The sequence below is a fragment of the Myotis nattereri genome, assembly GCF_964212035.1.
Source record: "Myotis nattereri genome assembly, chromosome: 1".
Taxonomy (NCBI): Eukaryota; Metazoa; Chordata; class Mammalia; order Chiroptera; family Vespertilionidae; genus Myotis; species Myotis nattereri.
Window position 1 is genome coordinate 200411368 of NC_138075.1, and position 15281 is coordinate 200426648.

General features: G+C 41.0%; 1 protein-coding gene across 2 annotated transcripts in view; it reads right to left on the bottom strand.

The window, feature by feature from the left end:
• Positions 1 to 246: 246 nt before the first annotated feature.
• The window catches only part of CWH43 (cell wall biogenesis 43 C-terminal homolog), a gene marked incomplete at its 5' end in the record, with an annotated part of 43993 nt that continues 28958 nt past the window's right edge, over positions 247 to 15281 (bottom strand). For both annotated transcript variants that reach the window (XM_081082774.1, XM_081082775.1), the window contains 5 exons: positions 247 to 512; positions 4325 to 4480; positions 5817 to 5878; positions 8833 to 8977; positions 12822 to 12971. In XM_081082774.1, the coding sequence (XP_080938900.1) occupies positions 434 to 512; positions 4325 to 4480; positions 5817 to 5878; positions 8833 to 8977; positions 12822 to 12971 (592 nt within the window). In that variant the 3' untranslated portion in view covers positions 247 to 433. The remainder of the gene's footprint in view (positions 513 to 4324; positions 4481 to 5816; positions 5879 to 8832; positions 8978 to 12821; positions 12972 to 15281) is intronic.

The window sequence follows — 15281 nt, forward strand, 5'->3', positions numbered from 1 at the left end:
GGTTTTTGTCCATACTGTTCTTCTAACAATTAGACTTACTATTGAAACACTTCCCCCCTGCTTTGTCCCAAGAGGGATTTAAGACTGCTTGGTTTTTGTAAATAGTTCTTCCAGCTCATCAATAAATCAATTTCTTATTTTAAAGCATTACAAAGGTAAGACATTATAATGATTTTATCTCTAGTAGCAAAACTTTCTTATATTACCCCACATTGTTATTTTTATCAAAAATAATTAAAACAATTTGGAGAAATACTTTTATTAAGCAATATATTTTATAAACTGATAGAATTTCCCACTGTATAGATACCATACATTTTCAAAATTGAGGGTTTTTGTGTATGTCGTTTCCCACTTTCATCCATCTTTTCTTTTTATTTACTTTTTGTTTTCCTTAGACTTGCTCAGTCAGTGAATTCTTGTTTTAAATAGTTCATAAAAAGTATTTCGGTGTACTCATATGAAAATGATGGTTGTTCTCATAATTGTGTCCTTCTTTGTAGGATCCAAATCTAAAAAAAAAAAAAGTAATTGACATGTAAAAACCATTCAGAAAGGTATGCTCTTATGTAAAATTTCAAACATAATCCGTTGTGCTTTTACTTATCTATCATACAACCCGGAGAGATGTGATCAATTTATAAGATAGCAAATGAAGAAATAAAAAAGGTTTCATGCATCTGGGAATGGCAGACAAACATTTTAACCTTCAAAGTCCTCTTTCCATGGTTATGGATCACTCCAAAAGCACAGCTGTTTAAGAATTATTGGCTGATTTATTGAAAAATAAATCTAGATTTTTCTCTCTAGTCTTCAGCTCTAATAAAGTCCATTTTATAGGCGAAGGTGATGCCATTGTAAATAACCTGGTTATTTAAATACTAGTAGGCACATGCCCAGTAAGGTCTGAGTGACATTGGAGGGTGCTTGCCCATCAATCACACCTGAAAGCGAGTCAAGCAGAATAGGCGTCGCTACTGCAAGTGTGCGAAACCGGAATATATAAACTTCTACCAAGAAATGCTCTCTCTTGCCGAAACCGGTTTGGCTCAGTGGATAGAGCGTCGGCCTGCGGACTGAAAGGTCCCAGGTTCGATTCCGGTCAAGGGCATGTACCTGGGTTGCGGGCATATCCCCAGTAGGAGATGTGCAGGAGGCAGCTGATCGATGTTTCTCTCTCATCAATGTTTCTAACTCTCTATCTCTCTCCCTTCCTCTCTGTAAAAAAAAAAAAAAAAAAAAAAAAAGAAATGCGCTCTCCAGTTGCAAGGGCTGTGTCCACACAGCTCAAGGCCATGTGGGGCACCCACAATGGACTGATAGACTTTAATCTGGCCTGAGTGCTGAACTACACCCAGCTGCACCATGGACATTGGCCTTGCTTTTGACTCTACTAGGACCACAGCTGCACCTTTTCCAGGACTGGCTTAAGGGGCAGGGACTTTGGAACCTGAGAAATGTAACTTCACACAAATAAAGACTTCTTCCACATCTCATCTGTGAAAGCCTTCTTCCACATCTGTGAAAATCTTAGAAAATTCATTTTCTAAAGATATTGCAAGAGCCTCACTCCCACGAGTGACAGGAAAGTTTAATTCTCTGGTAACATAGGGATCATGAAATCTGAAGTGTTGTTCATGTTACAATTACGCATGTATAAAATCTGTTCTGGTACCATTGCAACTTCTAGGTCTTCCTCTAATGCTCACATGCTGCAGCTGTTTACTTTGCTGATGAAAAGCTAATGAATGATATGGCTCTAGCTCAGTGGTTCTCAACCTTGGCTGCACATTAGGATCACCTGGGAATCTTTTTAAAATCCTGATTTCTGGGCCTATCATCCAGAAATTCTGTTTCCACTGCTCTAGCTGGTATGATGAAATACAAAGGAAGCTAAGACCTGAGAAAATGAAGCCCTTGCTTCCTTTTCTTCATCAGCAAATAACCTCCCCAATGTAGGAGATGGGAGATCTGTTTACGCTGTCATCTCAAAACAATAATGATAAAAATATCAAAATTTTGTCCAACCTTTGACCCTGCTGTTCCACATCTAGAACTAAGTCCTAAGTAAGTAACCAAGGCTATGCCCAAAGATATAAGAAGTCCCTTGGAGATTTTTTATATTAATGAAAAAATAAAATGTGCAAAAACAACTGTATGGGTTAGCTAACGTTTGGTACATCTATGCACTGGAATATTATGCAATCATTAAAAATATTTTCAGAGGAATACTTTATTATGGAAGGAAGTTCATAATATATTGTTTAGATGGAAAAGTCAGCTTAATATATAGAATGAATACACATATACATATGTTTCATACATTTGCCAAGCTGGGGTAATTGTGTAATATATAGATATATATGCATTATAAGTAGCAAAAATATATCCAAAAACTTTACCAGGGTTAACCCTTGAATTGTCTCTCTCCCCACCAGAACGTAAGCTTTATAGGACAAAGACTTGGTCTTACTCCTCACTCTGTCCTCTGCATCTAGCACAGGGCCTCACAGGTGCTGGCATCATGGGACTCTATGGATATTTTGTTGAATTAAAGAATGGGATTTTTGGTGAAGTTAGTATTCTTTTACTATTTCTATTTTATAAGTCTTCATAGGTATGTACATTTGATAATAAATTTTCAAATTAAGGCAGGCCTTTTACTTATGCTTCTGTTATTTTCATAATTAAACTGAGTGGGATTTAGCTCCCTTTACAGTTGTTTTGGATCAATCTGCAGTTGGGATTAGCCAAAAATGTGGTTTTTAAAAAATATATATATTTTTATTTTTAGAGAGAGAGGAAGGCAGCGGGAGAAAGAAATATCGATGTGAGAGCCGAACATCGGTTTAGCCAAAAATATTTTATTTGAACTTCTCCACACTCCTGGTGTGAAGAATAAGAAAATGAGAATATCTTTAACTTCAACTTCCCAGATCTTCTAACTTCCATTTTAGAAGTCATCTCAATCAGCAAAAGGAAACTTTCTATGCCTTTTGCTTTTACTGTTAATACAACAAATACTACTGTTGCTATTGCAGCTGCTGGCTACTGAGCACTGACCATTCTGAAAAGGTTATGTTTCATTCAAACTTCAAATAACGTTGGAGGGAGGCACTGCTATTCCCCCCCCCCCCCCGCACCCCTATTTTGCAGATGAGAGAGGTGAGGCTTGGAGAGGCCAGGTGGCTTGCCCACAGTTACGCAGCTGTTCACCGGCAAGACGAGGAATTGAGCTGGGCAGCTTGACCCCAGCCAATGCTCCTCACAACCACATTGCACTTACAAAGGGAAATACCAAGTACAGCAATGGAAGCAAATAAAGACTTGGTTATAGCTCTCCTTACATGCATTGCCTACACTCTGGTCCAGTTTTTTCCTTGTTGTGAGGAGAGACAAGGAAGAAAAAAAATGAATAAGTATCTTCTTTCTTCCCCCAAAGAAAATGAGGTCTGAGAAGTTTCTATAGATATTCGTTGGTAAAACTAGCAGAAATGTTAAGTACTAAAATATACATGACGTGTTCTGGGTTTGGTTTTATGCAGATGTTTCTTCTCATTGTCCAGTTGTGGGAGGAGGAAAGAACACATATTCCAAATCACATCTTTTGCTGCAAATAGATTTGTCAGATAACTTCAGGTAATATATTTAAAACTCAATATAATTCACATGGCAGAATATCTGCGATGGAAATGAATGATACACTCTCTATAGTCTCCATCCTATCGGCATATTAGAATAACCTGGAAAGATATTTTAAAATGCAAAGCCCAGACCACCAGGAAGTCCTGATGAGCCGGTCTGGGAAGTTTTTGAAAGCTCTCCAGGAGTGTCTAACATGCAGCCAACAGCAACCAATGACACTAAGGGGCTTCCTCCACACTTCACAGCTCCATCTGACTAGCCCTGCAGTGACGTTACTTCCTGTTCCTCAGTCTGAGCTCCCTTATCTGTCAAGTGGGGATAACAAAAGCACCAGCCCAACGGGGATGAATCAAGATAATGTGCAAAGCACTTAGGTCGGGGGTCTGGGACACGAGAACACTCCAATGTCAGCTATTGCCGTGGTGTTAATGACGGCCAGTGTTGATGCTTATGTGAGCTTTTCACCTGAAGAAGGACTAACAACACATTTCTCCATCTCAAAAGGCAGGGACCATAACTGCAACCCCCAACAAGATTTTGTCATCTTTACCTTGAGCTCCCTTACCTGAATGAACCTCTAGAACCAAACAGAATGTGTAGCTCGTGGTGGGGTAACAGGTCCCTAGCGGGGGTGCTGTGTCTCATATCTGTAGTCTACAACATCAAGGAGCTCACTCACCTGGGGTTGAAATGAATTTTCTTGGGAACTTCCCTGTGGTCGGTGACCACTCTGTGGTTGTCTCTATAATTAATGGGGTCATCGGGGATCCTAAACTTGGCCATCTGGATTTCAGAGTCGCTCAGTTCAGCATGAGAAATTCTTGCATAACCCAACCTGTGGCAGGAATAGAAATGGTTTGTAAAGATTTTATTGTCATTCGGAAATGTGATGAGATCTAGTAGGTAACACCTTCATTATTAAGCCAATTTCCCATTTCTAACGCTACCCTGTGTTTCACTAGAATTATCTTGACTTGTTACTCTAAATATTTATCAACATATTACTTTTACAACATAAGCGAATAAAGAACATGCACATTGTTTAATTAACTAAACATAGTTGGCAACCTTACTCTACTTGTTTACACTAATGAATATTCTGTCTGTACAAATTGCCTCTCACACAATATATTTTGGAATATATATAAAATATTCACTTTTTGACATGAGATGATATGTATACGTATTTTTAGCTATGTTTTATTGATTTTAGAGAAAAATGAAGGGAGAGGGATAGAGAGATAGAAACATCAATCAGCTGCCTCCTGCACACCCCTTACTGGGGATCAAGCCTGCAGCCTGGGCATGTGACCTGACCAGGAATCAAACCGGTGACTTCTTGGTTCATGGGTTGATGCTCAACCATTAAGCCACAGCAGCTGGGCTGGGATGATATATTTTTAAAGATATAATTTTTAAAGATATAAAATTTAAAGAAAAATTTTAGAGACCTCACCACAATATCATAGTGGCTCTAACAAGTTAGCTGACTTACCCAAGATTACATAATTAGAAGTTGGCAAAGCTGGAATTCAAGCCCAAGGCTTTCTTATTCCATGGTCCACGCTGTTTCCACCATGCCATACAGTAAAACATGGTGCCAATCCTAACACGTGTTGACAGATACATACTTATGCTAAATAGCTTACATCGTATCCTCTTTGTATAATTAAATTTAATTTGCTTAGCCATTTATTCCTTCGTAAATCATTAGGCTGTGACTTGAAAAAGATGTTAAACTGCATAACTAACTAAATCAATGTTTATAAAAAGTAACAAAATTAATTAACTGCTTCCATAAAGCTTTTCTCTCCAGGATAGACTCAAAAGATCACAGTACAGTGGGGCCTTGACTTACGAGTGTCCCGACTAACGAGTTTTTTGAGATACGAGCCGTCTCTCTCTCACTCTCGGCCGATTTTTTGCTTTGAGTTTCGAGCTAAAATTCGGGTTACGAGCCAGCTTCAGATACCCCACCGCTAGTTGGTGCCGCGAATGTCACAGTGAACGCCACAACATCAGCCCAGCATCATGTGTCTCACTCATTCACTTTTTGATTTGACATACAAGTAATCTGAATTATGAGCTCTGTCACAGAACGAATTAAACTCGTAAGTCAAGGCCTCTCTGTAATAATAGATTTTTTTAAAAAATCAAACACCTATGCTCACCTGATCAGCCCTCGATACATAATGTATTCACACCATCTGTCTTGATCCGTGCTGTCAATATCCTAATAAACAGAGAAGAGAATGTTAAAGCATTAAAACAGTGCTCTGTTCTGAACTGCCAAGAAAATGTGTGAGCTGCAGTAATAAACATGCCTTTGTGCATGCTGTTTTCTCTGCCTGGCTCTGCTGGTCCTTTAAGGTCCACGTTATTTATTCATTCTACAGATATTTCTGGAGCACCTACTATATGCCTATCTAGCTCCTGTACTAGATGCTGGGAGTACACAGACGAACATGGTCTAGAGAGGGAGTTAGGCAGGGAAAGCAGCGATTATAACACGTTCCTGGCTCCCTGCAGCTTTCCAGGCCTCTCAGCCTGAGGAGAAGTTACAGAACCTTCCTAGGTCATCCTACGCATGCACACCAGCTCTACTGTTCTAGACGGGTATTTGTTTCTATGTCTCCACCCTCCCTGTCCTGAGCAGGGGAACTCTAATCACTTTGGCTCTCTGGTCCTCTCTGGCATTTGGCAGGCGCTCAATCTATGTTTGTTAAATTGAATCACTGGAGATAAACACATTTTGAGAGTAATCACGAGTCTTTTGGATGTTGAAACCTTGAGACCAGGGTTATTTTTTATCAGAGAAGCAGAACATACACATATATTTTTTTCTAGTGTTACAAAAACTCTAGATATGGAGCTTTTCTACTAAAGAAATTTTCATTTCCTTCTTTTTTAAAATCCTATAAATAAAAAATATACCTGACTTTTGATCATTTCTCAATTTTACTCTTTTTTTAAAATATATTTTATTGATTTTTTACCGAGAGGAAGGGAGAGGGATAGAGAGTTAGAAACATCGATGAGAGAGAAACATCAATCAGCTGCCTCCTGCACACCCCTTACTGGGTATGTGCCCGCAACCAAGGTACATGCCCTTGACCAGAATCGAACCTGGGACCCTTGAGTCTGCAGGCCGACGCTCTATCCATTGAGCCAAACCGCTTAGGGCTCAACTTTACTCTTAACATTTAATTAAAAACATGTTTTTAAATCACTAAAAGAATCACTAAAACACCCATGCTCACCTGATCAGCCCTTGATACATAATGAATTCACACCATCTGTGAATTTGCAAAACACACAATTTATTACCTATTTCTTAATTTTTTCCTTAGGCTTGGTGGTAGACATATGGATGTTTGTTAATCTTTACTATTTTCTATCACACTCACACACATATATGTCTTTAGTATACACAAAAAAATTATAATAAATTTAAAATTTAAAGAAAAATGTTAGTGATTAAAAAAGCAAATAAGAAAAGGACTGTTCTGGTGTGCCTTGGGAAGTGATGAGAATTTAGCCCTTCAGCTGTGAATACTGGGAGTAATAAACTGCGACTGTGCTTAGCTATCATTTTATTTTATTAGGTTTTTAAAAGATGCTATCAAATTTTAAGACTACAGAATTTAAATACTCATTTCTTAAAGAGAAAAATCTGTTCATCCAAGCATTTATGACCCAAACTCTCTGCATTAATAAACTTCCTGATACAAAAAGCTATATAAGAACCCACTGTCAATCTTTACACAGCTTTTGACCATTAACAGTGGAAACCAAGAGAGAATTAAAAACAACAACAAATAAAATTCCTCTTCTCTAACACTACCCATATGCCTCACACACACACACACTCACACACACATACACAGAATTCCTTCTCTTATTAGGTTATAATTTTTTCTTAGACTTGCCAAATATCACATTTTCTAACATTCTTTTGTGCTTCCTAGGCCCTGTACTTGTACATTTACTTTATTTGATTTTCTATGTACAGCCAGACACACAATACATATGTGTGGCCACCACTTGTTGAGTGCCTCCTACATACAAGGCTGAGGGTTGTGCAGACATTTGCTTATACTTCATCATTACAATAGAAATTGCTACCACCACTGTATAGATACAAACACTGATGCCCAGAAAGGTCAAGTAACTTGCCCCAAGGTCACACAACAGCACCAGCGAGGCTAGTCAATGATAAGAGACCAACTGTACGTAGGCAGGCCCAGCCAAGAGTCAGCAGCAAGGCCCCAGAGTGGGACTATCTTAGGATCCCCAGCCACAGCCGAGCCACCTGACAACACGAGAGAATCCAGAAAAAAACAACCACCACCAAGTCAACCCACAAAATTGTAAGAATATTAAACCAGGGCTACTTTAAGCCGCTAGGTCTGAGGGGGTTTGTTGCATGGTGGTGAATAACTGGTGCAGCCTCCGTGACTCCATACTCCCCAAGTTTACCTTTTACCCTCTGGCCTCTCCTTAATCTCTTTTCTGAGATAATTTCCCTTCTCTTCTCCCATCCTTACCCCCCTGACAGCCACATACATCAGGGGTTTTCTTTGTTCTTCTTTTTGCACTTCTCTAATTCCATCAGCAATGTCATCCACATCCATGGCTTCATTGATCACCAAGACAGCGGCCAGGCTGACATAGCTCAGTGGTTGAGCATCGACCTATGAACCAGGAGGTCATGGTTCAATTCCTGGTCAGACGCACATGCCTGGGTTGTGGGCTCAATCCCCTGTGTGGGGCATGCAGGAGGCAACCGATCAGTGATTCTCTTTCATCATTGATGTTTCGATCTCTCCCTCTCCCTTCCTCTCTGAAATCAATAAAAATATATTTAAAAATAAAAACAAGACCGTGGTGGTGACTCTTAATCTATACCTCTAGTCCTGATTGCCCTTCTCAATTCCTGATGCAGCTATCTATTGAGTGGCTCCATCAATATCCCACAGATGCTTCAGCTCGGCCTAACGCTGACTTCTCATCTTTACAAAGTTCTTCTTTCTTACAGATTCTCTATAATAAGTGTTAGCATCCTGAAGCCACAATAAGGAGCCCATTGGGACTCCACTTTCTGCCGTATCCACTATGCCAGAGATGAACTCATGTTCTTAAACATAATGTTACTTAATACATCAGATCCTATTACGATTGTGTTACCTTCACATTGCCATGTTCAATGAGCTGTCGATAATCTCTGGAACCAGGGGCCGAGGTGATATAACCCAGAAATACCACCTGATTAGAGCTACTTTTCAGGAGTTTGGAAATAGCAATAGCCTGAAGTTTCCTGTCGAGGTCATCTCTAAAAAAACAAAACAAAACAAAAAAAACACAGCAAAAAATGTAATTTTGTTTTGTATTTGCAAAACAACTTTTAAAAAGTCTTAAGTACTTAAGTTCCGCCGCCCTCCCCCCCAAAAAATATCTTCAAGTAGAGCACAAACCCGGAGTAATTCCTACCTAGGCAAATGTCTTAATGTTCTAGAAATGAATGAGACAGAGGGACAGTGGTGAATAACTGAGTAGGCTGACACACTTTTGACTAAGAACAGCAAGGTCTTTCCCCAAAAATCATTTGGAGTTAACTTGATTTAAATATCTACTCCAAAAACATCATTTGTTAACTCTTCATCAGGAGAAATTATGTCAATAACCATCTGAGACTTGGTCATCAGTATCACAGCTAGAAACTAGTAGTAAATATATATATATATTTAAAGAACCAGCAGCAGCATAAGCAGCCATGGTCAGAGGGAGAATCCTAACATTCACAGAGCATGCAGGACTAATGGAATCTACTCAGCTCTGTCAAGCAAACACCTTCTAAAAGTGGCTAAGCATGATACAGTATTTTCATGATGCAAAGCACTGTTAGTTATAACTGAGATAATTAGGCAAGGACATCAAGCTTTGGGGTGCTTTACAATCTATTTGGGGAAAAATAGGGACATCATAGTTGAAATGATGTGGCCAGGAAAATTGAGAGCACTCTAGGTGTTTCAAATAAAGGGAATTTAACATAGGGACACATTACTAGGTGATAGGAAGCCAAACAGTAGCCAGTGAGACAACTGGAGTTTTGCAACAAGGAGGAACCCGTACCACCTCTACAGCTAGAGGGACAGAGGAGGCCCAGAGGCCAGAAGCCAGCCCTGACCGGTGGGAGATGGTGCTACGAAGGAGGCTGTCCCCAAGGAGCTGGGGTCATCGAAGGAGGAGCTGGAGCCACACAAGACACTCACTTGCTGCCAGAAAACCAGAGAAAGCTGAGAGGAAGGATGGGAAACACCCTGTCCTCTCCCCTCCTCCTGCCCCCCAGCCCTGTGAGTGCCTCCCATTGGCTACACCTCCCCAGAAGCCAGAAGATTAAGAAAAAAAAAAACTATGATGAAGGAAGATAGAGGGAGATCACGAGGACCTAGAAGATTGGAGACACCTCATTAAGGTAGGACCTGAAGACAGCATGAAGCTTAGATGAGCAAGAGTGGACAGCTGAGTACTATTAAAAGATGTCTCAAGGTATGAAAGAGTGAAAAGAATGATCGCTTAACATCTTTGATATTGGATTCTCCTAAGCACTGAGAGGCAGGCATTAGCTCTATTTTTAAATGATGCTAAGTAACGTGTTATTTTCCATCTCCCCTGCCCAGACCCATTCTCAGCCCTGTTCTATGCCCTGGGAGGCTGACCCCTGCAGATTTCATCTCCTGGGCTCCCTTGTCGGCTGATTTCCAGTTATGCTTCACCAACTGGAGGCTCTGGCAGGAGATAACAGGTTGAGAGGAGAGAGAAGTCAGGGTGTTTCTTCCCCAGTCCCCTAGGGGAAGTAGCTGCATGCCTCATGCCTGTGGCCGCTCTTCCTGGTTCCAACTCTGACTCTGGGAACACGATTTCCTCTGCCCAGCCCTAAGGACGGAATTCCATGCCCTTGACCATGAAACTACACTGACTTCCTTCCTCCCCCGAGGTACATCTCCTCAATAAGGGTTAGCTCTTAATGTTGCTGATGTTGTCATTATTATTAAATCGAGTAAGATTGCAAGTCAAGGATTTGGTGTTATTTGGAGAGCTTTAAAGACGTGGTTAATAGAAAGTTAGACAAGGCTATCCTTCCAAACAAACCTGGGCGCCATCTCTCAGTCTTGTCTCCTCCCTTCCTTTTCAAGTCTCTTCCTTACATTGCAGAGGAGCTGGGAGGGAGTTGAAGGGGGCAGGGGAAAAGCAAAGAAAAAGGGGAGGGGTAGAAACCTGTTTCTTAGGTTAAAACCCTGGCAACCTTTAGACACAAAAGTGTCTAAAGCCTATTTTTTAAAAGACAAACCCAACTCAAGTGCTCTTTTAAGGCCAGTGGAATGATTTTTTAATGCCTACACTTGCTACATGAAAATTACTGGGAGAAATAGAAGGTGTTTCTCCAAACAGCTTTTTAAAGAGATATGGACCATCTATATCATCCATCTTCCAAACACCCTTTTTATACCTAAGGAGGCAAACATATATTACTTATGCTCTGACTTATTTCAGAAAGTATGCAAGCAGGCTTACACAGATCCCCATAATTCTGTGAGAAAATGTGAGGCAACAGGAAGTTAAGGGTAGCAGACACATTCGTCTGGTTCTGGTAAAACGTACAGTGCGACAGTGATGTTTCCTAGTGTTCTCTGTGTCACGTTAAAGCTCTGTGGCGTCCTGTGATCAATGTGAACAGAACCTGTTTGCCCTGTTTTATAGCACTCAGCCCTTTACATCAGTGTTTTCTGTTATCATTACAGAATGTTCACTGTGGTAGAGTATCAATTATATACCTTTATCTTTGCTTTTACAATCTATTTGGGGCATTATTCATGATTTAGTCAGTACTCAGTCACCGGTTATGAATATTATTTTAGGGGGATAAAACTCATTGCCCAGCTTGACTGGCATGGCTCAGTGTTGAGCATCAACCTATAAACCAGGAGGTCACAGTTCAATTCCCGGTCAGGCCACATGCCCAGGTTGTGGGCTCGATCCCCAGTGGGGGGCATGCAGGAGGCAGCTGGTCAATGATTCTCTCTCATCACTGGTGTTCCTATTTCTCTCTCTATCTTTCTTCCTCTCTGAAATCAATAAAAATATATTTTTAAAAAAACTCATTCCTCATGTCTCCTTGTAGAGGGACTTTCTTAGGAAATCATCTCTGGCCTCTCTCTTCTTTTGGGGAAGACTTTTATAATTAACTAGAGGCCTGATGCACGAAATTCGTGAAAGAGTAGGCCTTCCTTCCCCCCGGCCGCCAGCACTAGCTTCCCTCTGGCAGCAGGCAGGCACCCGGAAGGACCTCCAGTCTAATTAGCATATTACGCTTTTATTATTATAGATTAAGTTTAGAAGAATGAACTGGGCAGGCTTGTCTCAAGTCCTTCCTCTCCTTGAAAACTGCTAGTTTGCAAACAGGGTGTTTTCTGATTTATTCTCTCCACTTAGGTGAGAGCTGTTAGACTCCACCCTGCTGTTGGGGGAGTCAGTTTCACATCATTGGGAGATGTATTAGCAGTTCCATGCGGACACACTCAATCATGTTGTCCAATAGGCTTATCAGAATTAAAAGTGATCTTTTGGTAGCCCTGCCAGATTCCTCTTCTGACCTATCAGCCGATTGGGAAAACATGAGGGACAAAAGAATGCCATTTAGTACTCTCAGATCCCAACAGTCTTCCAACTGTGGTAACCCTGCAGGAACAGGGAATGTCTTATTCCTACAGTGGCCCCAAGTCCCTGCAGGCTCTGAATTGGGTCTACCTAGCTCCTAGCTGTGTGGCCCTGGTTGGACAAGTCATGTAACCTCTCTCAGCCTCGTTTCCTTATCTGTAAAATGGGGCTATATCAGTACTTCATACAGGTTGGAGTAAATGCAATACTGAGCACAGCACCTGCTCGGTAACTGCTGGCTAACACAACGATCATCACGGCCTGGTGCCATCGATAAGGACTGCCTGCATCTCAAACGTGTCTACGCCCAATTTTAAAAAGCAATCACAAAGGGAAAAGTACTTTGGGAGAAAAAAAATAAAAAGGAGAAAGATAGGTCATTTGCATAGAAATCTAAGTAATGTGTTAATAATGTTTCTTGGCAGTTGTGCCCCATTCTGTAGACCAAAGAAACCCACTCGTGATTCCCAAAGTGTGTCACAATGAAGTCCACCAGTTTGTCCGAGACGTTCACGGTCAGTGCTATGGCTGGTGCAATCTCGCCCTCTGGCGACGGGAGAAGGTGATGCTCCGATTTCACAATGGGATATCTTGACAAAACCATAATCCTGTGTGGGAATGAAAAGAAACATCATTGTTGGTCTGATCATATCATGCAGACAGGACTAAGCAAATGATGTTAATAAGGGACATTTCACACTTCAAGCGTCCCACCGAGGGGCACTCAGGGCATGCGGTGGAGACGTATGCGGCAGTCTGCCGATCTATTGTATCTCTGTTTCTTAGCATTTCTCGCTGTGTCACTAATAAACTCTGATGACAGAATTTTATCAATTCTGTTTTAGCAAGCGCTATGGAGACACGAAAAGGGGAGAATTGGTAATACACAAAATCCACTTTACTTGCATTGTTACTTTGGCAACATATTTGCATAAACAATTCTAATAGTAATCAACACATTTGGAAATGTACAATCTTGCCCGCTAGGGCACAAAGTCACAATTTACAAGATTAGAAATTAAAACCTGTTCAATAAAGATGTGAAAGCATGTTCTACCTCAGTCTAAGTCAGAGAGCTACAAACTGAGCACAATGCTGCTACTTCCTGGTCACACCCATGCCATTCAATGGCACCATCTCCTTTCAGGTGTTCGGGTCAAAAACCTACATGCTGCCCCTGACTCTTCACTTCGGGGCCCCTGACACCTAACCCACTACCGAGTCCTGTCGGCTCTGTTCCCCCTTCTCTCCATCTCTGCGGCTCTCACTGTCCTCTCTCACCTGCGCTACTGCATCTGCCTCACCACCCGTCTCCCTGCTCCCACTTTTGCCCCTGACATTCTGATCTTCCAAGAACAGGTGGGATGATCTATTAAAATGAAAAGCAGGTCAGATTACTCCCATGTTTTAAATCCCCCATTGGCTTCCCATCACAACTGAATTAAATCAAGTCCTAGGCATGGATAGGGGGCTCCCTCAGGTCAGGTGCCCGCTCTTGATCTCACTCTTCATCAGTTCTCCATTAATCCCTATGCTCCAGGCACATCAAGCTTGATCCTGTCTCACATCTTCACTCTGGTGGTTCTGGCAGCGCCTCCCATGGCGAGGTCCTAGGTTCTTCTCATCATGAGCTTTTCAAATAGCTTCCTGACCATTCTACCTACATTAGCGTCTCCCTTGCCCCTGCCTACCCAGCCACTTTCTCCACAGCGTGTTTCCTTTTCCACATGGCACATAATCACTATCTCAAATGATATTATTCACTTCTTTTTTTGTAAAAATCTTTATTGTTGAGAGTATACAGATGTCCCCCTTCTTCACTCCCATTGCCCCCGCCACCCAGTTTCCACCCTACCCCAGGCCTTCACCACCCTACTGTCTGTGTCCTTAGGTAAGATCTTCAGTTAATCTCTTCCTGCCCTCACGCCCTTCCCCCCTGAGATTTGTCAGCCTATTCCATGTTTCCATGCCCCTGATTCTATTTTATTCACCAGTTTATTTTGTTCATTAGATTTCTTATTCATTTATTTTGATTTTTAGATTCAGTTGTTGATAGATATGTATTTATTGCCATTTTATTGTTCATATTTTTAATCTTTTTCTTGTTCTTCTTCCTCTTCCTCTTCTTAAAGAATCCCCTTCAACACTTCACGTGATACTGGTCTGGTGGTAATGAACTCCCTTAGCCTTTTCTTGTCTGTGAAGCTCTTTATCTGACCCTCAATTCTAAATGAGAGCTTTGCTGAGTAATCTTAGTTGTAGGACCTTGCTATTTATCACTTTGAATATTTCTTGCCAATCCCTTCTGGCCTGCAAAGTTCCTGTTGAGAAATCAGCTGAAAGTCTATGGGCATTCCCTTGTGGGTGCCTAACTGCTTTTCTCTTGCTGCTTTTAAGATTCTCTTTGTCTTTAGCCCTTGGCAATTTAATTATGATGTGTCTTGGTGTGGTCCTCTTTGGATTCCTTTTGTTTGGGGTTCTCTGTGCTTTCTGGACTTGTAAGTCTTTTTCTTTCACCACGTAGGGGAAGTTTTCTGTCATTATTTCTTCAAATAGGTTTTCAATATCTTGCTCTCTCTCTTCATCTTCTGGTACCCCCATCATACTAATGTTGGTATGCTTGAAGTACCAGAGGCTATTTACACTATCTTCATATTTTTTTATTTGTTTTTCTTTTTGCTCTTCTGATTTGGTTTTTGCTTCCTCATATTACAAATTGTTTATCTGATTCTTGGAATCCTCTACTCTACTGTTGAATCCCTATAAATTATTCTTTTATTTCAGTTAGTATGTGCTTAATTTCTGACTGGTCCTTTTTCATGTCTTTGACATTCTCACTGAGGTCCTTGAAAGTCTAAGTCCATTGAAACTTTCATGAAGATCCTTGAGTAACCTTATAACCATGGTTTTGAACTCTG